Source organism: Dermacentor silvarum, chromosome 4 (assembly GCF_013339745.2).
Source record: "Dermacentor silvarum isolate Dsil-2018 chromosome 4, BIME_Dsil_1.4, whole genome shotgun sequence".
NCBI lineage: Eukaryota > Metazoa > Arthropoda > Arachnida > Ixodida > Ixodidae > Dermacentor > Dermacentor silvarum.
Genome location: NC_051157.2, coordinates 225,739,619 through 225,763,711, shown reverse-complemented (window position 1 = coordinate 225,763,711; position 24,093 = coordinate 225,739,619). Strand labels below are relative to the sequence as shown.

General features: G+C 49.0%; 1 protein-coding gene across 1 annotated transcript in view; it reads right to left on the bottom strand.

Moving 5' to 3' along the window:
- Positions 1 to 24,093, bottom strand: part of LOC119451010 (prothoracicostatic peptides) — a 367,379-nt gene that overhangs the window by 28,997 nt on the left and 314,289 nt on the right. The window contains exon 4 of the mRNA XM_037714445.2: positions 6,603 to 6,739. Coding sequence (XP_037570373.1) covers positions 6,617 to 6,739 — 123 coding nt within the window. The 3' untranslated portion in view covers positions 6,603 to 6,616. The remainder of the gene's footprint in view (positions 1 to 6,602; positions 6,740 to 24,093) is intronic.

Below are 24,093 nucleotides of genomic sequence, written 5' to 3'. Positions count from 1 at the left end.
TTTCAGTTTTATTACCCTTTTTAAACAGTGCTATTACTTTAGCGATCTGCATTTTTGCAGGAAATACCCCAGATACCAGACAGAGATTGTAAACGTATACCAAAACAGGTGCGATAATGTCTAAGACGTGTTTTACAGGTGTAATCCGTATGCCGTCAACGTCACACGATGTAGTATTACGTAACTCTGAAAATAAGTGAATTAACTCAGATTCAGTAGTGGGATATAAGAAAACGCTATCGGGGCATCGGACCTGAATATAGCGGTCGGCATTTTTATCTACACATATGCCAGCTGCACTGATAAAATAATTATTGAAACAATCGGGTAGTACTTCGTTCGGAATACTAATTCCGTCTCTCAAAATCTCAATACTTGCATATGAGGACGATGCACGATTTAGCATACTGTTTATTTTTTCCAAGTTTTGCGACTATCATTTTGACAAGACATGAAATGTTCATAGGATGTTTTAGCTTTCCGAAGCTCATTTGTTAGCTTATTACGGTAGCATTTAAACATGTGCAGATGAGTAATATTACGCGACTTAACAAACTTATTGAAGAGCATGTTCTTAAACTTTATTTTGCGAAACAGGTCATCTGTGATCCATGGTTTACGAATATGCGAAGATTGTTTGCGTTTCGTTCGCAGAGGAAAGTTTTCTTGGTAACACGTGCTGAAAATCCCGGGTCATGTCTTGCAAGGCCTTTCTCACTTCATCACCAGGAATAGAAGGAGCCTCTGTATCTTCATCACTACATCCAATGATCAGGGGCTCCGGAACCGGGGGGGGGGGGGGAGGGGGGAGCAGTGGGGGTAGTCTCCTCCACAGGTTTTAACCCAGTGGGACCATGCCCCCCCACTCAAAGCTGTTCCGAAGCCCCCCCACTCCTGCCACCCTCTTCTGCCACCACCCGTGAGGCTAGCGACTCTTTTGACTCGTTAAAGGGGACTGCCTTCAACAAACGAAGCAAAATTTTGAAGTCGACGAAAGCTCGTCTGGTCGCGAGCAATCGTGGCGAAAACCGGAAACAGGCGCCGACCAAGGTGAAACTTTTTTTACAGCGAAGCTGTTTACTGCTAGGCTTCCGCGAATTTTTCCACTGCGTGTGCAAAAGTGTGAGCCGATCCTAGTGATAGTGCAGAAAGCGTCCAAGTGCAAGGGCACCTGTAGACTCCTGCTTGTGCGCTCTGGGACCTGTAACGCGCCCTCGAACTACCCTTGTCGTACCTGGGGCCCCCAAGAGGTTCCAGGAACAAGGGTAACATATTTTATTCAAATTTTCTCGGTGGGAGCAATAGGCACTGCCGCCGTCCCCGAACGAGGACTGCCGTACATGTACTTGGTCGACGCGTTCACCTGGAGATACAACGGCTAAGATCCGCTACGATCGGATCTGAATATACGCGACCTCCCGATTCTGTCTTACCTCTGTGTCGTGTGCTCAACAGCTTCACTGGTCGTCCACCTTCAGTGAGTGGAATGGCTCATGATTTTTTCCTAACTGACGTTTCGGCTCCCACACGGAAACCTTGTTCGAGGGACTGATCGAAGGTTGAGGGTCTGATGAAATCCCTTCTGGTGGGGAAGAATCATGGCAAAAACAGGAAACGGACGCCGACCAAGCTGAAATTGTTTTTTTCCTTACTGACATTTCGGCCCCCACACGGGAGCCTTGTTCAGCTTTGTGAACAAGGCTGAAAGGCTAAAAACATTAATAAGGCTAAATACATAAACAAATGAAAAATCAAAATCAAATGAAGGCTCCCGTACGTGTGGGGGCCGAAACGTCGGTTAGGCACAAACTTCGCATTGGTCGGCGCCTAGCTGATTCCTTTTTTTGCCATGAAACAAAATTTTCTGGAGGATGTGTGTCACCTATCTACTCGCTTGAGAGCCGGAGAGTTGCGTACATGCGCTACTCTCGATGGAGGAGACACGACTGGCAGCACAGCAAACAAGGATTTAATAGGTACACGGACGGTAAAAGCACAAAGCACACAAAACTCAAACCATAACTCAACCAAAATGCTTACTCAGCCGAAAATACAAGACTAACTAAATACAACACTACTGAAAAAGAACTACCATTTCCGGAGCCTAGCTCCGCCTTATAAGTCTAGGTCAGTCTTAGCCTTCACTCGCCAAAGTCTGGCCACCCTGACCCCGGCCTAACTGCGTCGCAAAGCGGAAACGTGGGCTCTTACAGATGGTCGTCTTGAAGTTCTTGTCGAATCCGTGTCGGGCTCGTCCGAAGCGTTGAGGGTGCCGACGCCTCGCGGTTCCGTCGACCGGGCCGAGAACGTGGCTGGTGCCGTAGTTGCCGACGCTGACGTGTCACTCGCCGAGTTAGGCCTCGCGAAGCGTTCTTCGCCTTACGTCGTTCGGCATGGCGACCAGGTAGCACGGTGATTATCAGTTGAACGGGCTTGGCCGAGGAAGAGGGATTTTCGAGAAGAAAACCGGAACCACCGTGAGCAGCAGCAGCCGGTCCCAGGAGCTTCGCCCGGACGTCTCCGAGGACTACCGCTACGCCTGGGCCTTGCTAGCGTCACGACTTCGTGGCCGGGTCCTCCGCTCTCCCGTCGTCAGAGCATGGCTGACGAGACGACCTTCCAGCTCAAGAGCCACGTCGATAATAATCGAACCGTGCTGTTTCTTCCACGATCACAGCTCGGTTCACGCGCCTCACGCGCTCGCGCCGTTCGGAACGCTCCGCGAACTTTGTCCTCTTTTTCGTATACCGCTGGCGACCTCTTACATGGGACACTGTGACTTTTGAGACTCTCTTTGTCGGTGCTCTTTCTACGTCGAGATCCTTGCAGGAGCAAGTCTCAGTGCCACGACTTTAGGATGTCTCTCGTTTCCCTTTTACCTTGCCCCTATGCAAGTCCATGAAAAGCAAGAAGATAACAAATTCCGGTGTAAGCCTGTTCCTAGAAAATCACGACTTAAATCATTAGCCTATCACTCGTGAAGCTTGAAATGTGCGTTTTATTCTGGTTCGACTCAACCCGCCTTGGCCACAGGGAACGACCGTAGTGATAATTGGTTGTGAAATTGGGAGTGAAATTGATCACGTTTCGTTTGACATGATGGCGCACTGTCCAGTATATATATAAAAATTGTTGTCTATGACTCCAAGTTGAAGGAAAAGTGCGGGTTTGTAATTTTGTGCATCATTTTAATATGATTTATATGTATGTCTGTATGTACGCGTCCGTGTATTTGCTGACATGTACGTATTCTTTCTTTGGAAGCCTTCATAGCCCGTTCGTTTGAAGTTCTCATTCATTGTTTGTTCAATATGCGCGTTCTCACTAAGAAATCTCCGAAGATTCTATTAGGCCTTCGTTTCTCTCCACTGCGCTTCCTCAGTGCTCGTTGAGAAAGTTTAGCAGGGATGTGCGCGACAAGTTTGATTTCCTTTAAAAACACTTTCCTAAAGGTGTATTTGGAGAACTCGACAGACCCTGCGAACATCGCACCAGCATGCCCAGTTCAGGCCTCCTCAAAATCCGAATGAAGGGACAGTTATCATTAGAAGAACGTATGAAATTTCTGAGATACGTAAATGAACCCGCAATCCGCGGATTTTCCAAACAGTGCCCGACAACAGAATTAACCGCACATCACGCTTTTTGTGTTTTATTAACAAAGTATTCTTTCATAAAAAGCAGCTAAATATAGTAATTATATATGTGTATGTATATATACATATAAGAGAGAGAGAGAGGTGAACCACATATGCGACATGAGCACCCAGACGTGGCCCCCACACATCAGATATACTTCCGGAGCCCCTGCCAATGAAGGTTGCGTGGCTGCACTGCGTACTGTGTAGGTCACTATAAAATTCTTCTGCTACTATTACTGTCAATTCGAAATTACTGAATTTAGAGATGCGCAAAACGGCTCACTTCAGTGAGCGGCTCGGAACGGCTCAGCTCGCTGATATGAACCGGTTCATTTGAACGGCTCACCTATATGTGTCACCTGTGTTATGCATATTCCATAGTTAATTGGATGTGAAAAAAATGATATATGCATAATAGAATAACCGTGTTATTGGTATTTTTGCTATGTTTAGAGAATAGTTATAGATATTTTAAAAGAATAAATTTTTGGTTGTAATGAAACTTTCTTTTCTGTTATATTGAGGATAATATGCTTCTAAAACTGTAACAGGCAGAATTCGACGTACTTTTCTAAGAAAAAAAAGTAAGTTAATCGTCATTACAGGAGCTTTTCTGTTTTTGTGGTACTTTAAAATCAACTTTGGTCAAAATAAGAACACATAATTATTTTACATTATCTTTCAACTTTATTCATTTATTCACATACGCACGCTCACTATAATATGAGTGAGCTGCAACGCCATGCAAAATGAATGTCGAAATCATTTCCTGCAGTACAATACAAAAATAATACTAAAGATCCACAAAACTGCTGCACGTACCTTTCGTTTTTATTTTTCTCTTCAGCGCACGCGCGATACCGGCGATCATGCCATCATGTTTGAGGACAAAAAAAAAAAAGAAGAAGAAGAAGAAGTTCTATTACAACACAACCGATCATTGGCCTCGTTTTATCGACGTGCCAGTGATACACGCCCAGAAAATGCAAAGTTTTTCATGACTACACGAATTAGCCCAAATGAAGACCAGGACGTAAACTGTACGTTCACTTGTTGTCTTTAGAGACACGGAAGACCATCTTCGAAGTGTTGCTGCACCAGCGCACGATGTGCGATCGGTGAGAGTCGCGAGACATCGTTCGATCGGCAGCAGGCAACGAACGGTACCATCATTTGTCAATCAAGGCTTCTTCTCCCTTCGGTGGCATCGGGACGCACAAAAAACCAAAGGAACTGCTGCGCACACCACACTGCGAGCGAGAACGAGTAGCGCGAGTCTGCCAGAAAACGAAACCGCGTCGATCAGAAAACGAAACCTCGAAACTCAGCAGAAGACGCGGCTCTGACTGCACGGTCCGGCACGGCTCACTGAACGAGAGAAAATCGGCTTCCTCTCGCCGAAAGAGCCGCCGCTCAATTAATGAACCACGGATCACACGCTCTTTTTTGAGCGGCTCAAAAGATCCGGCTCGCTCCTGAGCGGGGTCCGCGGTTCCGCTCAGGAGCGAACCGGATCTTTTGAGCCGCTCCAGAAAGAAAAAAAGAGCGAGTGATCCGTGGTTCAGTAAGTGAGCGGTGGTTCCTTCGGAGAGAGGAAGCCGGTTCTCTCTCGCTCAGTGAGCCGCGCAGAACCGTTTCGTCTCTTCTGCTGGGTGCGAGTTCCGCGCCATCTAAAGCGGTGCGAGAAAGCAACTGCCCTCCCGCCCTTCCTCGCAACAGTCGCCTCCACCCCCTCGCCTTGGGCTGTCTTTTGAGCCTCCCTCTTTTAAAAACGAGTGAGTCGTGGTTCAAGTGAGCGGCTGTTCTTTCGGAGAGAGAACCGGCTCCCTTTCTCCAAAAAAAAAAAAGCAACCGCTCACATTCACTGAACCACGGCTTACTCGCTCTTTAATAAGAGCGGCTCAAAAGATCCGGCTCGCTCCTGAGCGACCCATCTCTATTACTGATGCCATTACCTTGCTTATCTTGCACTGCATACGTGTTGCCCTGTCTTGCGCCAAGTTTTGTTCTGAGTTATTTTATTCTGTGGACATTTTTTGCTGCTTTTTGAATCTTTCCAACGTTATAATTGGAAATATCGCTTACTGCCTCCTTGATTATCAGTTTTGATAATTCCGCGATTTCTATCTGATCTCTTGAGTTAGACAATTTTATGCTTTGTTGTTTCTTGATTAGGACCTTTGCTACTTGGGAGAGCTTACCTACTGGTTGCCTTGGTGCCTTACCTCCTACTTCAATTGCTGCTTCCGAAATAAGCCTAGTTACGGTTTCGTTTCAACGGCATTTTTTTTTGCGAATACCAGCCTAATTTGTCTGCTTTTACCCTTACTGCGTCTAGGTTGGCCTGTTTCTTCTTGACTGATCTTGCTCTTCACAAATGAAGAGCATCCTGGACTCCACGAGCCAATGATCACAGCCCTTTACCCTACCTAACACTTCTACATCCTGCACTATGCAGGATCGGCAGAGCGTATGAAATCTATTTAATCTCTTCTTTCTCCATTAGTGCTTTTCCAGGTCCACTTCCTGTTACTGCACTTGCTGAAGAAGGAATTCATTATTCGGAGTCTATTCCTTGCCGCGAATTCTACCAACATTTATCCTCTATTGTTCCTAGAATCGATGCCGTAGTTGCCAATTGCTTGTTTCTCAACCTGATTTTCCCCACTTTTGCGTTGAAGTCGCCCATGACAAAAGTACACTGAGTTTGCACCTTTCGCATTTCTTATTCAACATCTTTATAGAACTGTTCTATTCCGTCGTCATGACTGGAGGTTGGAGCGTATGCTTGTACAACCTTTAATCTATATCTTGGAAATAATGTTCGTTGAAAGTAATGTGCGGTAAGTACTTTTGGTTTTCCTGTCTCGTTTCCATTCTCGTTGCGCAGCTTGCTTGTTTTCCTCCATAGTAATGTAATTGTTTCCATTCAGTTACATCGATAACGTAGAGGGCATTCACCTCGGCGGGCCGACTCAGCCCCAGTAGCCGCTGAGGTCGTTCCAGTGGTTCTCGCGCAGAGCAGCCGGTCCCGCGGCACGGGCGCTGATGCCGTGTCCTGCGCCCTCGCCAGACTCTCCGGCACGCAGCAGCAGGGCCTGCACGCCACATTGCAAGAGTGTCGGATTCGCTTTCCGGATAGGCTCGATCCGATGCAGTGCATGAAAGTGCACTGCTAGAGAACTTTTAGCAAAAACCGGGGCCCGAATTCACAAAAACTTCTTACGCTAGAATTTTTCGTAAGAAGGAATTTTAGCCAATCCGGATGCCAGACATATTATTAGCGAAGGTGGTCAGCCAATGGGAAATCGAACTTACGAAAGAAAAGCTTTGTGAATCTGGCCCCAGATTTCTTGATCTCACTTTTAGCTGCTAACTTTCTCTTCTCGCTAGATTGCAGTGGCTTCACCAATTTGGTGACATACCTTTTGAACTATCATGAACCAGTTACGCGATCCAGATTCGGGAGAGGGCCCCGGGTTGTCTAATCTTATCGCGCCAGATGGTGATGGAATCTTTTGTGAGAATGGTTGGAGTCACGCAAATGACTTTCGCAGCGAAGCTGTCTATGGCTAGGGTTCGATGCGATTCTCGTGTCCGTCAACAGATCTGCGTGTGCAAAAACTCCCCAAATTGATGCAAAATCGCTTCATTCTATGGAAAAGGTTATACGTCTGAATCACTTGCATATCCATTTTCAGTGGATTAGTTATCAATAGGCCCCATTTTCAAGATCAGTAGACTCCCAGGCAGATATTAAGGGTTTCTCTAAGATTTGCCGCTGTGCGACCTGCGCCGGCCATGTGTACGCCCGCACTCTTGTCGTCGTTCGAAGCGCTTGCGTGCCTAGTTTCCTTACGCTGTCCCGATGTGGCGGTCCCATCACGCGTGTCTACGTTCCGCCGGGTTGCGGAACGTAGGTGGCGGTAGCCTTTCACGCGAATGTATACCGCCGATCAAAATAAAAGTGCGTGTACCTGTGTCTTTCTTCGGGATGACCGCCCGTTGCGCTCAACAGAAACAAAATCTAAATTCTGTGTCACCTGTATGTCGTGTGCTAAACTGCTTCGCTGGTAATCCACCTTCACAACAATGAAATGGCGCGTGATTTTTGTACACGCCCGGGTATGCCGTAATGGCCCATCGAAGGCCACCAGAAGAATTCCTATTACGCCTTTGTCGCAAACGATATGCCCCAAAGGAAAATCACGAGAGAGAGAGAAGTTTAATGATGGGAAATGCAGAGAGGTCGGCCAGAGGTAAATTCCTCTAGCCAGCTACTCGGCCTTGGGGGAAGAGGGAAAGAAAGAGGCGCATGATCGGTGACGATGACGAGAGAAGGAGGATGGCAAGCAATTTGGCATGCTCAAAGCCTACAGTCCAGGCCCATAATTTTAAATTAAAAAGTTCAGTAGCACCTGGATGGCCTAGAAACTCGATTGAGCGTCTGGCCAAGGGCCTAAAATAACGTCCTCCGACAGCGGTGGGCTGTCGAGACGCGTAAGGTCATTCTTCAACCTTTGACGCTCTTCCGCGTACTTAGGGAAGTCAGAAAGCACATGACCTATAGTCTCATTTACATGGTACAACTCACAGTCTGGAGACTCGGTGCGTCGCATGAGGTGCACGTACTTAGTCTGTGCAGAAGACTGGCACAGCTGCGTTGAATTTTTGGTGGTGGCCTAAATTTCATGGTAGGGTCCAATCTCTGTAGTCGTCTGTGTCGATTATCCGGATTGTCCCAGTGCAATACTGTCGATTTTCGGATGACACTGGAAAGGAGGCATGTTGGCGTCCGCTCTTGAAAAAGGAATTGCGAGCATTGACTCTGGTTCTTCGAGTGCTTTCTTCGCTTCGGCATCAGCCAGTTCGTATACCACAGTGACTGGGAATCCACTGAAATGTGATGTGGTGGCCGTTTTTTTGCGCTAAAGTCACGGCAGTTTGAAACGCTCGGCAGTTTGAAAAGCCAACACTCTGTAAGCGCTTTCTTTCAACACCAGTCTAAGTAGTTGCAGAGCCGATTTTGCGTCACTGAAGACTGTCCATACTTGAGGAGGCTGTAGCGAAATATATTGAACGGCCTCTCTGATTGCCACTAGTTCCGCAGATGTTGTAGTCGTCTTGTTACACAGACCAAACTGTCGAATGACTTGATGCGCAGGCACGACGAAATGGCCCCACCAGACGCATAACCACCAGTAAAAGGTCAGCCAGTAAATAATGGAACGGCACGCTGATTAGCGCAAAGCAATGGCTCGGCCAAAAATACCGTCGACCTCGGTGTCATTTACGGCACAAGTGACGGCCGTGTTTCTTTCAGACGATGAATCATGCATGTGTGCACCTTCCGCATACACTGTCCCGAAGTGCGAAACGAACAGAAAGGCTGAGTCCTGTTGCAGCGCAACAATGGCGGATTGTCAGCTCGCGTTCTCGACGCTGCCAGGGCCCCGAGATTCACCTTTCTCATAAACCGAGCAAAATGTTGCCCGAAGAGCGCCCGAGTGCGGGTGGCTGTGTCCAGAATAAGATTACGTAGTTACAAAACCACTGCAATAAAGATCTATGGGCCTGTCGATGTCAAATATGTATTTTCTCGTGTGTTGTTGTTTATTGCTGCTCAAAACAACGAGAACGTGGCCTGTGCTTTAGTATCCATTTGCTTGTAGTGCAATCAGGGACCATTTATCTTCGTCGAAGTCAATCTGTATCAATCGTTTCGAGCGCGGGTAAATCTGTAGTCACGTTAGAAAGCGATTACATCCACGCTTATAAACGATGCGTGGCAGTGCTTGATGCTTGGTCAGCCTAAAAAAAATGTCACAGTTTCGCCCTAAGGGCGAAGCAATGAATGCGATAGAACACAGCAATGTCATACGAAGTAAGGTGAACGGCTTTGGTAGCAATACGAATTGTAGTAAACATGAGCTGATTAAGTAAGCAGGTGGCTGCGGCGTAAGTAGACCGACATGAAGAGAGACTCGATGACCACGAGAAGGCGCGTGTGAAATGGTGGTGTTGATGAGAAGCGCTTCCCGTGGGCAATGCGTGCGAAGGGACACACCTGTAGCTCTGCACTGCCGATCCGGGCAGCATTGCATGTGTAGCGTGCGTTGGAAAATGTGGCCCGACTATTACTAACTGAATGAACAAGCGTGGTGTGAGCGCGCACAAACAAACGTGAATAGATCACACTGAATGACTGCAGACAACGACTGTCAAAACGCTGGCAGCAAGCGCATATATACGCCGCAGCGGCGAAGGTACGTGCGGTCAATCGCTTCAACGGAAACTGAGCGGTGAATGCACGGCGCATAAAGGTCAGAGACGTGGGGAGATAAGAGACCGTGCGGGCGAGACGAGCGCGGTTGTTGGCAGAAGAGAAGTGCGCCCCCCCCCCCCCCCCCCCGCTCTCTCCGGCGCTGGCTTCCGGCTTCCTTGCTTGCGCGTGGGAGATTGAGTGCATTCGCTCTCCGTGATAGCGCGCGTCCCCGCACGCTTCCGCTCGGGCATACGGCGCGCGGCGAAGATTTTATCTATAGGGAACCTCACGGTGACGGCGACGGCGACGGCGACGACGACGGTGACGCCGACGGCAGAAATCCGGTTGAAGTGTCCATATAATTGCTATCGCAATAAAAGAAAATCCTGCGTGACACACGAACATCTGGTTCGTTTTGCATTTATAACGGGTGGGGCACAGTTGAATGCTTCACTTTCCGCGTAGATGCAAGTTATATCGTACCTAGCTAAGCGAAATACGGTTTTGTTTGTGTAATTCACAGGGCCACTGCGACAACTATCGTGCCGTTCTTCACTGTAGCAAGCGTAGAAAACGAGAGGAAGAGCTGCTCGCATTTTCTGCGACGCGTCCAATAGATTTACGAGCTAGATACGAGGATAAACCAGTGAATGTAAACAAACCCGACATTCACGTAGGCCTGCGTCTTATAAAATGCTTAACGCGAGTAATGTTGCTTAATAATGCACGTTGTTAAGCAATTTACTATGCTCCTTGGATAGCTCCCCACCGAGCACCCAGCTTATAAAGAAAACAAACGAAAGGAGGGCCGCTCGCGCCCGTCCTTTCGCTGGTCTCGCTTCATGCAATTTGGCACCTGTAAAGGTCTTCCGATGGTACTTACATGCACTGCTTCGCACGCATAGTAGATGCACCATCTACCCGCCGTGGTTGCTCAGTGGCTATGGTGTTGGGTTGCTGAGCATGAGGTCGCGGGATCGAATCCCGGCCACGGCGGCCGCATTTCGATGGGGGCGAAATGCGAAGACAGACGTGTACTTAGATCTAGGTGCACGTTAAAGAACCCCAGGTGGCCGAAATTTCCGGAGTCCCCCACTACGGCGCGCCTCATAATCAGATCGTGGTTTTGGCACGTAAAACCCAATAATTTTTTAATGCACCATCTCATATTTTATACAAAGGACGATGAAATGTGTCGATTTGCGATAACAGACACCGCTGAAAGCGAAGCTATATAGCTGAGCTGCTGCCGCCCGAGAGGCGCGATGGACCAAATCTGGCAACAACAGCACAGTGTTGCCCGCGCGCGTTCCGGCGGTTGCGGTGCTTTCCAAGTTCCAGTGACTTTAGAGGCGCGGACATTGAAAAATTTATGGGAGGGTAGACGTGTATAGCTCCGCTATAAAGAAGTGACGATTTTATCCTCTACCGCACCGCCACTGCTCCGTAGCCGAGCGCGCTATCTACTGCGCCACCATTGCAGCAGCGACTTCGAGGTTGGGCCCTGCCTGGCGGGCGAACCAGCGCACGATAAGAGTGGCGCCACTGTCGGCGTCCACTCTGCCTTTCGGGTTGTCGGGGTGGTTTCGCTGCAGCAACTCGCTTCGCACGTTTCGTTGCTCAGCGACAAGTAATGCATTTAACATAATAAAAATTGCGTAGGTGCCCCCATAGTTTTTTACCTAGAAACAACTCTGAATGCAGGCCCTTTCTTCTACCTTTTTTATGTGATGTGACACTCTGGACAACCTAGAAATGACAACCGTGCGCGATAGAGAAGCGCTTTACTTTTAGGTTTGTTTTCTCCATCTTTGGCCGTCTTATCTCTCATTCCGCATTTCCAGATAGCAATTGCACGGAAAATCCGCCACTTGCAGTGAGTGACGAAACATCTGTGACTCGAAACTGTTACGCCTGTACGATGGCAAGACCTCGAAGAAGCAGCCTTCAAAGATTTGGCAATGCCTGGATTGACTTTCCTAGACTGTACTGAGCTGTAGGTTATGCATACTGCCAGCACAAATGGTCAATTCATGAAAGCAATTGTTAGGTCTAGGAACCTTTCTCAAAAATTCTATCTCACTTCTGCGCAAACGAGATTGTGCGGTGACGAATAATAAAGGTATTCACGTCGACGGAAAACCAGGCTCACTTTTGGTAGAGACTGTCAGACACTACTCGCGTCTACTTCACGAAATTCTTCACGTCATGGACAAAAATTGAGCGTTGCAGGAAGCTTACTACAAGGCTCTTGCAGAGACAAGCCGAAATGATTGTTAGGCTAGGTTACCTTTGGTTGTCTAAACCTTCAATCGCGTCATTAGGAAAATCTGGGAAAGCATAATAATGCGCTGGTATGTAAAAGCTGCCTCGTTCAAAAATGTCACAGTTTCGCCCTAAGGACGAAGCAATGAATGCGATAGCAACACAGCAATGTCATACGAAGTAAGGTGAGCGGCTTTGGTAGCAATATGAATTGTAGTAAACATGAGCTGATTAAGTAAGCAGGTGTGCTGCCGCGTAAGTAGACCGACATGAAGAGAGACTCGATGACCACGAGAAGGCGCGTGTGAAACGGTGGTGTTGATGAGAAGCGCTTCCCGTGGGCAGCGCGTGCGAAGGGACACACCTGTAGCGCTGCACTGCCGACCCGGGCAGCATTGAATGTGTAGCGTGCGTTGGAAAATGTGGCCCGACTATTACTAACTGATTGAACAAGCGTGGTGTGAGCGCGCACAAACAAACATGAATAGATCACACTGAATGACTGCAAACAACGACTGTCAAAACGCTGGCAGCAAGCGCATACGCCGCAGCAACGGGCGAAGGTACGTGCGGTCTATCGCTTCAACGGAAACTGAGCGGCGAGTGCACGGCGCATAAAGGTCAGAGCCGTGTGGAGATAACCGACGGTGCGAGCCAGCGACGAGCGCGGTTGTTGGCAGAGTAGAAGTGCGCCCCCCCCCCCCCCCACCTCCCGCTCCCTCCGGCGCTGGCTTCCCGCTTCCTTGCTTGCGCGTGGGAGATTGAGTGCGTTCGCTCTCCGTGACAGCGCGCGTCCCCACACGCTTCCGCTCGGGCATACGGCGCGCGGCGAAGATTTTATCTATAGGGAACCTCACGGCGACGGCGACGGCGACGGCAGAAATCCGGTTGAAGTGTCCATATAATTGCTATCGCAATAAAAGGTGAATGAAAGCTTGCGCTACCTTTTGTTTCAGTGCGTTCCTACATGACACTTTCTGGTGCTTCTGGTGCTCAGGAAAAGTCCAAGAAAAGAGACAATGTCGTCGAGTATGCGCACGTTTTCTACTTGAAGCCGTGAAGAACAGTGTCAATCATTATTTCAAACGTGGCGGTAGCATTGCATAAGCGGAAAGGCATTACGTTAAACTCGTAAAGGACAAGGAAAAGTGGTATTTTCTTTGTCAGCTTCGTGCATTGGGATCTGCCAATAGCCTGAGTGAAGATCTAGGCTGGAGAAGCATTGCGCCCCTTGCAAAGAATCAAGCGCGTCATCGATACGCGGCATCGGATAGACATCGTTCCGGGTGATATTATTTAGCCCGCGGTAATCAACACAAAAGCGCACCGACCCATCTTTATTACAGCGAAGCTGTGTACCACTACCAGCCAAGGAAGTTTTCGTGTCCGCGTAAGCAAAAAACGCCAGGCTAAAAATTGAATACGAACAGCGTATCTCCTTCGAAATAAGGCATACAACATACAGCTCAGCACTTGTATTAAAAAAAAATGTCGCAGTTTCGCCCGAAAGGCGAAGCATCGATTGCGATAGCAAGTTAATAGAGAGCTATTCGGAGTAGGGATAATAGTTTTATCGGCTGCATAAACTTGGACACATTGGCTTACTAACTGAACTAACAATCGTGGTTTCAGTGCACACAAGCAAACTTGAATAGATCACACTGAATGACCGCAGACAACGACTGTCAAAACGCTGGCAGCAAGCGCAGGTTCGCGCGGTCTATCGCTTCCACGGAAACTGAGCGGCGAAGGCGCCGCGCATACAAAGGTCAGAGCCGTGTGGAGATAAGAGACTATGCACGCGACCGGCACCGCCGGGCAAAGCGCAGAGGAGAAGTTGTTGGCAGAGGAGAAGCTGCCACCCCCCCTCCCTCCCGCGCTGCATTCCCGCTTTCATGCTTTCGCGTGTGAGACTGAGTGGCCAGTTCCGCTTGCGCCTGGTTGCAAGTAAGCATTTGGTGAAGCAGCACAGTGTCGCCCCGCCTCCCTCCCTCCCTCCCTCCATCCCTCCCATACCCCCACGGCCTTTCGCGCGACGGTGGCGTTTGCTTTCCGCCGTGCGTTCGCTGGCCGTGATAGCGCGCCTCCCCCGCGCGCTTTCGCTCGCGCATACGGCGTGCGGCGACGATTTTATCGCCCTTGGAATCTGTACGTACGGAACCTCACGGCGACGGCGACGACGACGGCGACGGCAGAAATCCGGTTGAAGTGTCCATATAATTGCTATCGCCATAAAATCGGCAGAGCCACGCCCTGTGGGAATCGATGTTATGTGAAGCAGTGTGCTCCCCGGGGAGCCTACCAAGTTGACGAAATGACCATAAGAGCCCCAAGACCTAGGCGGCTGTTTGATGACCTACATGACACGCTTGTCATGGCATTCACGTCATGAGTCCTCAGGAGTACGGCCACGCTAGCGGCAAAAACGCGCGGGAAAGACGCGCGTCAAGAACGCGCGGCAAAAGCGGCAGGAATCGGGGGTTTTGCGGCGTGCCGCGCGTTTCTGCGGCGAATGCCGCGTGACGCGAGATGAAGAACCAATCAAGAGCGACGAGGGTGACGTCACGGAGCCATCACAACCGGACCGCCGCCGGTCGGCGCCGGGTTTTCAATCGACCATCGTTGTCTCTCGCATGAAACAACGAGCGCTCGCGGTGTTCCGCGCGCATTCGGAGAGCGCGGGAGATCTTATCGCGCTGCCGCGCGGCGAGACGCGCGTGCAACGGTGGGATCGCGGCAAGGCGCTGACGCGAGGCAACTTGCCGCTCGCGGCATGACGCGCGCATTTTTTTGTTGCTAGCGTGGCCGTACCGTACGAGACCTTAAGGCGACAGCCTTAGTTATGCTCATGCCTATGACTGCGACCCTTAACTTTTACCTCATCCGAAACCATTCCATTGCTTTTTGAGTGTTAATCTTTTTTCGCTGAGTCATTGTCATTTTTGATCAGTCATGCTCATGACTATGGCTTCTACCACCACCCTTTAGTGTTTCCTTCATTAGTACCCACGTCCGAACCCATTTCAGTGGTTTTTTAGTGTTAATAATTTTTTTGTCGAGTCATTGTCGTTTTTGCCGAGTCATGGTCATGACTATGACTTGTACGATTATGCTTTAGTGTTTCCTTTACTTAGTACCCACGTCCGAACCCATTTCAGTGGTTTTTGAGTGTTCGTTTTTTTTCGCTGGGTCATTATGATTTTGTGCAGCTGTTTCATGACCTACATGACATGCATGTCATGACCTATCATTTATGTTCGTCATACACTCTTGTCATACTATGCCAATTTTGATACCTACCAAGTTAACAAAACGAACATGAGAGCACCAAGACGTAGGGAGCTGTTTCATCACCTACATGACACACATATCACGATATTCAATGCATGACCAACCATTTATGTTCGTCATACACTCTTATCGTAGTATGCCACTTTTGGTAAATACCAAGGTAACAAACGATACGGCCATGAGAGCACTAAGACGTAGGCGGCTAGATAGATACTGTCAAAGTGGCAAATGTTCGCCAAGAAATGCTTCGCATTCATAACCACAAAACAAGCATCAAAACTACATCATGAATGATAAGGCGCGTGTGAACAACGGGAACACCCTCCGAGGCGTTCCTGTAAAGATTAGATTTGCAGCTGCTTCTAAAGGGGTTGACTTCATTCAACACCCTCGTGAAACCAGCGTCTCTGGTTTCACTCTTTGTAGAGCCACGTGCGTGAATTCAAGCGACGTCACAATGGGTAATCGTTGTGGATCTTTACAGCGTTCCTTCTCCCGCGTGTGTTTCCCGGTAAAGATTACGGTTGCGTAATGGCACGTACACACTAGCGGCAAAACGCGCGCGGCGCGCCGCCGGCGGCAAAACGCAGCAGCGGCAGGGCGGCCACACCAACCGGCGGCGCGCCGCTGCGGCAATCACGTGACAGATTAGACACCTCTCCCCTTCTCGAACTATCCGGGAGCTCACGCGTGCAGATGATAGTGCGAAACGAGAAACGAACGGTCCGGTGGGTCCGCATGGCACCAGTTTCCCGCGCGCACGTCACGGAAGCGGGCCGCTCTCATTGGTCTCCTTCATCCGCGGCACGCGGCAAACCGCAGAAATCGGTCCAGGAGCGATCCCTGCCGCGGCAACAAAAACCCGTTTCGCGGCTGCTTTCGCGGCGCGCGTCTTGCCGCCGGCGGCGCGCCGTGCGCGTTTTTCCGCTAGTGTGTTCGTGGCATAAGCTACTCCGAGTGGGAAAGTACCGAACAGCATAGACATCACGCAGTGACGTCACCACGGTCTAGCAACTCATGCAGTTCATTCCAGGCTGCCATGGGTAGACCACGGAAATTAAAGATGCCAGAAGAACAGCGTGAATATAATGTCGTTGTGAAGTAATAAAGGATGTGTTTAAATACATTTCACTTGTCTTTATTTTAACACGAAAGTGTTTTATGCCGGGGTCCACCAAGACTTCACTGACGTATTTCCGTCACGGAAATACGGAAATACGTCAGTGAAGCTGACGTATTTGTAAGCTGACGTATTTCCGTCACGGAAATACGTCAGCTTACAATGTACACAAACATAATACAAAGAAAGAAACCAGAAGAAAAAGTTCCACAAACATGGAAAATTTGGAAATCGAACCCACGACCTCTCGGTCCGCGACGATAGATCGCCGAGCGTTTAACCCATTGCGCCACAAACGCATTTGCAGAGAGCTACACCACGGCCGGGCTCGACTGGCGCGCGCGCTCGCTTCTTACGGCCTTCGCATCGGGGCTAGTTCATGCCTATCGCCGCTGCTTGGAGGGGGGCGCTGCGACCCCACCCTCTTGCTCAGCTGCTCCCAGCCGATCTGTGCAGCGCGCGCAACAGTGGAAGATTGGGTCCGGCGCGCTTCTTACCTCACCGTGCATTCAAGAAGAAGTCGCCTAATTGTAGAGGACTCGTAAATGGTTCATCTAGGCTTCTTGTAATTGGATGCAGTGTAACTGTATTAATACATCGAGCTTCTTTAAATTCACTGGGGCTGCATGCGCCGGGAGAATAGCTCTGCGCCATCAAATGCATTTTTAGGAATGAAAATAAATATTTATTGCTCGTATGCACTTACAATGGTTGCCATACTTTCAGGCGAAAACTTGCGGGCACAATAGCTCACAAATGAGTCTTAATTCACAATTACAATCTAAAGTGTTTCCTTGGTGACTTGTGTACATAGGGATTGTCGTTTTCTTCAGTCAGTTGGTTTGACTGATTTACAAGGAGTATTCTCAGAAACTTCTCGATTTGCGGATCGTATCGCATGACTGTCGTCAACACCTTCAGGGCAGCTCAAGATGGGAGCGCGTTGTAAATAGGGCTGCACTCCTCTTTCAAGAACTTCTAGTACATTCCTGCGTGGCAGGTGTGTGGAGGTTTTATCGAAATAAAAAACGCTATTATTTATTTATATTTATTTTATAAATACTGCAATCACCATGCGGTGATTTTAGCAGGGTGGTACAAGCATAACGAATACATTGGTTTGGTATGTACAGAAAATGCACACGTTAATAAAGAAAACTGTTATTTGAATAAATACAAAGCGTACAGGTTGGGCACACGCAACGTTACTCTAAAGAAGTAAAACATTGTCACTGCAAACATGGCACAAACAAAAAAATGTCACTTTAAACATGATGAAAAAGAAGTTAATGTTGGCGCAGAGACGACGTCATTTTTTAGCTGGTTCCAGTCCACTACTGTGCGCGGAAAAAAAGAATACTTAAAAGAGTTGCTGCGTGAGGAAAAAGGAGTTATAGTGAAATTATGTATTTGCCGAGTAGCGCATCCGGAGGAGAAGGCTACGATCTTTGCTATGTCCATCTTATAATTCCCCTTTATTAGTTGATGCTATCTTGTCCAAATATCTTGTCCAAAAGCGCTAGAAACTCGGGCTAGAAACTCATTGCTTGGGAACTGGTGCAAAGAAACACCGGGTGTTTTTCCGGAACGGGACTTGCAATACGGAAGACAGCAGTACATCATCACACAGCAGTTATATACGGATGTGCAATGAACGGCGCCAAGTCTTGGCTGTGGCCGCGCGTACTAAAGGCTGTACGACCGTCTTCAGGATGGATGGATGAAGAACTTTATTAGTGTCCTTTTGGGCGCGGAGCCCACAAATTACTTCATATTGAACGAAACTGACAGAGCACCGAATAAAATGCGCGGGAAAACGATCGTGCGAGCGCGAAGGCAAGCGCATGTACGCGGAGCAGGGTCAGGGTCGCAGCGCCCCTACCGCCGACGGGTGGCGAAACGTGCTGAGAAACTCTCCCATTGTTTCCCCGACGGGTGAGAAGGCCGTAAGAAACGAGCGCGCGCGCCAGTCGAGCCCGGCCGTGGCTACACAGACGCGCCTTATACATCTAACACTCCTCCGTGTACCCGCGCTCTTGCTCCGGGCGGTGCCGCCGCCTACGAGCAGAAAAGAGAAGTACTGCATTATGACACTAACGCGCACCGACAGTGAACGCTTCGGTGGTCTCAGCACTACTATAGTGCCTAGAATATACTTACTAGTGTGCCGACCGCGGGCTTTTCGGTGGCACGGAGAATGATGCCTTCCGCCGGCGGCCACCAGACGGCGATAGCCATACGGACCGTGCTATGCCGAGTGGCGTCTCTAGCCAACGCGCGCGTGTGCGACAGACGCCAATGGGCTGTCCCAGCCCGTTTCGTTCTGCGGAACGTTGGTTGAGGTGCAAAGCATAATCGAAAGAATATGATTTCGTTTCACTTACAAACGATCGTATGCACAGTTATCATTATAACGCTACACGATACGGCAGGTTTCTGCGAAAGATACCAGTAAATCAATACGTGGTTTCCGAAGAAGTGTAACTTTTCGTGATGGAGGAGACGTGCCACCAGGCGTCAGCGTGGGTGCATCAACGCCTAAGGGCGCTTTAGCCACAAAACACCAATAGACATTATATATCAATGTGCAATAAACATTACACTACTTCTGTGAAGACACGTTTCACTTTCGTGTTCTATACCGATTCCTATATAAGAGGGATCAACCACATTTTTTGAACCTTTGTGGAGCCACGTGTGTGTATTCAAGTGACGTTATAATGGATAATCCTTGTGGGTGTAGTTTACAGCTTCACTGTCCAACCACCTTCACAGCGCGCATTGGAGTCACAATTTTTTGTTGCACAATAACGATGGGTGATGACCAAGAACATGCAGAGAACTTACATCATTCTTCATTATGTATGATGTTCTTTCTGAGCATATTGGCGACGTTTTCCTCGATGATTTGGCGCTCGGTTAAGGAAACGCGGTAGGGACGACGGCACGCAACAGTCTGACCATCGGTGTCAATTCGATGGGATGTGGCGGAGTGAACATGAATTGGCGTCATAGGATGCCTGCTGCTTTCGGGACGCCGCTTACGCCAGATACCAAATGACGTAATACCAGACAGGCTAGCAGCGTCCACCGGCTCTCTTCAAATGCCAGCCACCACACTCTCCTGGGTAGTGCTTCCTGTGTGGACACTCAACCAGTCTCCGTTTTTTCCCTTGATCCTTGTCATACTTTCCCTCGGGCGGGCAAATCTGCTGCATCCACCATCTGCCCCTGCTTCCGCAATAAGCCCCGAACTTAGTACTTCGCAGACTCAGGTGTTGCCAGATTTGCTCGCGAAGAACCAGGAGAGGAATACGCAAAGGGATCTTAAAGCACTTCCATCACTTGAAAAGCAACAATTCAACCGCTGCTTTATTCCCGAAGCATGAGCTAGCGCACCGAAAACGAAGATGCGAAGCGATAATGATGTAGTTATGTACAGATGAGGAAGATGACGTCCACAGTATAAATGCTCAAAAACAAATTGTATATAACCTCCGTTCCACCGCGACAGTTCTGGTGTAGGAAAGTAAGCTAGGTCATGCACACTTGCGGGAAGATCCCTCGATCGCTTCTTGCATGTGCTGTGCCCCTTTGATTAACACTTCTTACAGCGAAAGCTGTATATGGCTAGGCGAAACGAAAAGCCGTTCGTCCCATGTTTCGCTAAACGTCTCCATTGGCTGCGCCGTGAATTACGTCGTTCTCTACGTTGCACCCAAGCGCGCGCGCCATTGCCAGCGCCGTTGGTGACGTCGTTCTCTGCGTCGTACCTGCTCTGCCCACAACGCCGCGTCCTCGGTTCGCCGTTGTCGCATGCGTTCGATATCTCGAGTTAGCTCGGCGTCGTGGTTAGCAGCATCCGCCCGCCATTTTCGCTTGCGGTCCACTAGAAACGCAAACATGTAACCAATAATTGAGAAACGCTTCAATACAGCGTCGAGATTAACCCACTGCTAAACACCGGGGCCGCACATTTCAGCTTCGCTTGTTACTCATCTGTACGGAGTGCTTCGGCGGTGTTTTTTGTTTTTGTTTTTTTTTATAGCCGGCCGTAAATCCGTAACGCGTCGGGAGAAACCTCGCTACGCGATGAGTCACCTGGGTTGCCTAGCAACCACCTCGCGGTGCGGCGTGTGATTCGCCTCCTTTCTGTGCCGTGCACATGTTGCATTTCGACAGAATTACCTGTTTGGTTGGGAAAATTGATTAAGACTTAGAGAGTGACTTCAACCAAATAAGGCAATTTATTAGCCCGACGTTTCGGAGCAAATTCGGCTCCTTCTCCAGGGGATATTCTTCGGAGGTGGCGGTGTGCAGCTTTTTAAAGGTTCATCGTAAGAAAGGAGCTAGAGGGAGAGCGCGGAAGGTGGGGAGACACTTGACAGCGCACCTGTTCTAGACAGACGAAAGAGGTGGTGGGGGTGGGGTGGCTCTGGCGTTGCTTGTCGGCAGGGATGACCGATGCTGGACGCCACGACCAAGCGGCGCCTCCACACTTGCCGGGGCATGGCTGATCGAAACCTGCCGAGCCGCCACCAGAGGCGCCTGTTGCAGTCACGGACACCACGCGTTCGGCGCGAACGCGGGGAAACGCGAACGGCGTCGCAGCAGCTCTGCGCGTTTCCTCTTTGGTGCTGCTACTATTTCTTTCCCTCTCTCTCTCGCTCTCATTTTGTCCGGATTAATTTTGATCACCAGGGGATCTTTAGCGTGCCCCAAATTCACGGGACATGGCCGTTTTTTCATTAGCCCGCATCGAAATGTGGCAGCCGCGACCTCGTGCTTAGTAGCGCAGCTCCATTGCCGCTATGCCACCGCGGCTGGATGCGCCAAACATAAACGTGTAGCATGATCGTCATCAGCCTATTTTTATGCCTACTGCAGGACGAACGCCTCTCCCAGCCATCTCCAGATACCCCTGGCCCGCGCTAGTCCAACTTGCGTTTGCAAATTTCACCTAATTTTCTTGCGCCCTCGACTGCGCTTCCATTCCCTTGGCGCCCATAATGTAACTCTAATGATGGTTACCTGCCATACGCCTTGCACGGTCTGCACAGTGCTATTTCTTTCTCTCGGCCATCCCCGTTTGCTCTCTGATCCACAGCGCTGCCTTCCTGCCTTTCAACGTTACGCCTAACATTGTTCGTCACGTCGGTCTTTGCGTGGTCCTTAAGTTGTTCTCGAGCTTCTCTGTTGAGCTCCAAGTTTCTGCTCCAAATGTTAGCACCGGTATAATGCAATGATTTTGCACTTTTCAATAACAGTGGTAAGCTCTCAGTGAGGATTTGGTAATGCCTGATGTATGTACTGCAATCCGTTTTTATTATTTGCAAAATTACTGTCTCATGACCAGAGTCATGAAAGATATCGCGTAAGTATACATAAATATATGCGGAACATCATGCCGACGGCACCATGAGTGTCCATATAATTGCTATTGCTATAAAAATCATATAGCAATGTTTGTGCTAGCGCTACCGGTGAGCATCAATCAGCGCTCGGGCCGCACAACGTTAATCTATTCCTTCTGACAGACCTTTCTTATGAAATTGGCTGATAAGAGGCGAGAAGCGTGCACAAGTAGAGAGGGTTACGGTGGGTCCAAGCTAGAACAGTGAAAATAGATAACCGGATGAGGACGGCGGTGCCGGCGTCTGCGATTGGTCCGCTTCCCCTTGCCGTGGCTGGCCGGAAATCGTGGCGCTATGCAACCACCAGGAAGGATAAAAATATCGCTAAAACGGCGAAAAAGAGTTGGCAGAGTGGCGTCGTATACGTGCCAAAAGGGTTCGATAGCATTATACTGCGACCCAAAAGTTTTTACTACACGCGAAGAAATTCATTCTCCCCGGTAGATCCGCGTAGCCACTGCCAGAACCATTGGTAGACAGCCATTTTACTGCGATAGTGTTAAGGGCCCCGTGTCGCAGAAAATCCGGCGCCGGCGTTGGCGTGGATGTCGGCCTCCGTGGCGGACCCGACCCACTCCGACCGCGCAGGCTCTCCGCGTGGCGCAAGGTGCTAGTGCACCAAAATTTAATTTCTCACAGTGAAATCCGCCATTAATACTTCTTTTTTGGCGAGTTCGTACATCTTGAAATGTTGGGTAACAGCGCAAACAGGCGACCACTAGAAGTACAAGTGTGTGCAGGTGTCTCCCTTCTTGTGGCCGTCTGTTTGCGCTGTTACCAAATGTTTCATGAAATCCGTCAGAAAAAAATGGTAAAGCACGACTTAACCACAACCTACAGAATGTTGGCGTCAGATTGTACTTTGAATGCACGAGAAAACAATTCTGTTACGAGGAAACTCAAACTCAAACCCCTTTTGCAGCATTTCTACCATACCAACAGCAGCGCGCTCGGATAGGTTAGTTGCGAAATTCATATCCAGATGGCGCCCGCATCCTCGGTAGGTCAAATGGGGACTTAGCCTGCCTAATGCGTTTTGGACACACGCTCGCGTCGGGGCCATAGCAAACAATTAATAAAATAATGAAAAAAGGTGCTAGGGCCTTCACATTTTAATATAAGATGAATTATCTTGCCCCTGGAAAAACGTCTTCCGAGCACTCGTTAGGGCTAGCCTGACCAACTAGCCCAAGCTTCTACGGTCTTCCGAGCAATGCATTTCTTTTTAAAAGTGAAGCCGACTATGAGAGCTTCGGTGTAAGCTTGGTCTTTGTAAGCTGACTTTTCGACCCTCTGTGTTGCAGTGAAGCCTACTCAGAAAGAATGCGATGCGAACGGGACTTGATAACACTATCACGTCCCACTCTTAAAGGCGAAGTTTATAGGCGTCCTCCAATTTTTTTATTTCTTCGGGAACTGGGGCAGTCTACGGCTATTCAGAAAAAGGAAATGTCAGTTTTAGGGGCAATTTTTAGTGCGTACGCCATCTTTAGTGCGTACATGTCACCACTTTTATGTTTATGTGGACAGTTTACACGGTTTTTGACGCCGCGTGACAGAGGGGCGAAGTGGACTGCAGCCCAAAGATTTTGACCAATTGCATAGGAATCATGGCGAAAAATGCGTAGAGAGTAAAGAATTTTGTTTTATGTTTGTCCTAATCATGCATAATCCGTGTGTACACGTCATAAAGATGGGGTAATTGTCGCAGTTCGTGTGACGTCACGTGACAGACAGGCACAAAAAATTAAGCCAGTTTCACGTTTGTGAGAATAGCGGAGCTCTGCAAGCGTGGGTGTATAGCGTAGTACGCTAGCCTTCCGACCGTGTGTTCGCCTCGCCAAGAAAGCTTATACTGTTTTTTTTCCTCTCTTTCTTTCTTTCAAGTTTTTCTTACGATGGAAGGTGTTGCTGTGTGGGACGTTTTCTTTATATGAACTGCTTGTTGGCATGTGATTACTAACGTCTACCTGGTGCTCATATTATTGTAAATAGTTGTTTTACATACATCACTGTAATAAATACCATGCTCAAAAAAGGAAGGCGTATATCGCAGTGTTTATTACGCTCGCCTTCGGACCGTGGGTACCCGGGTTC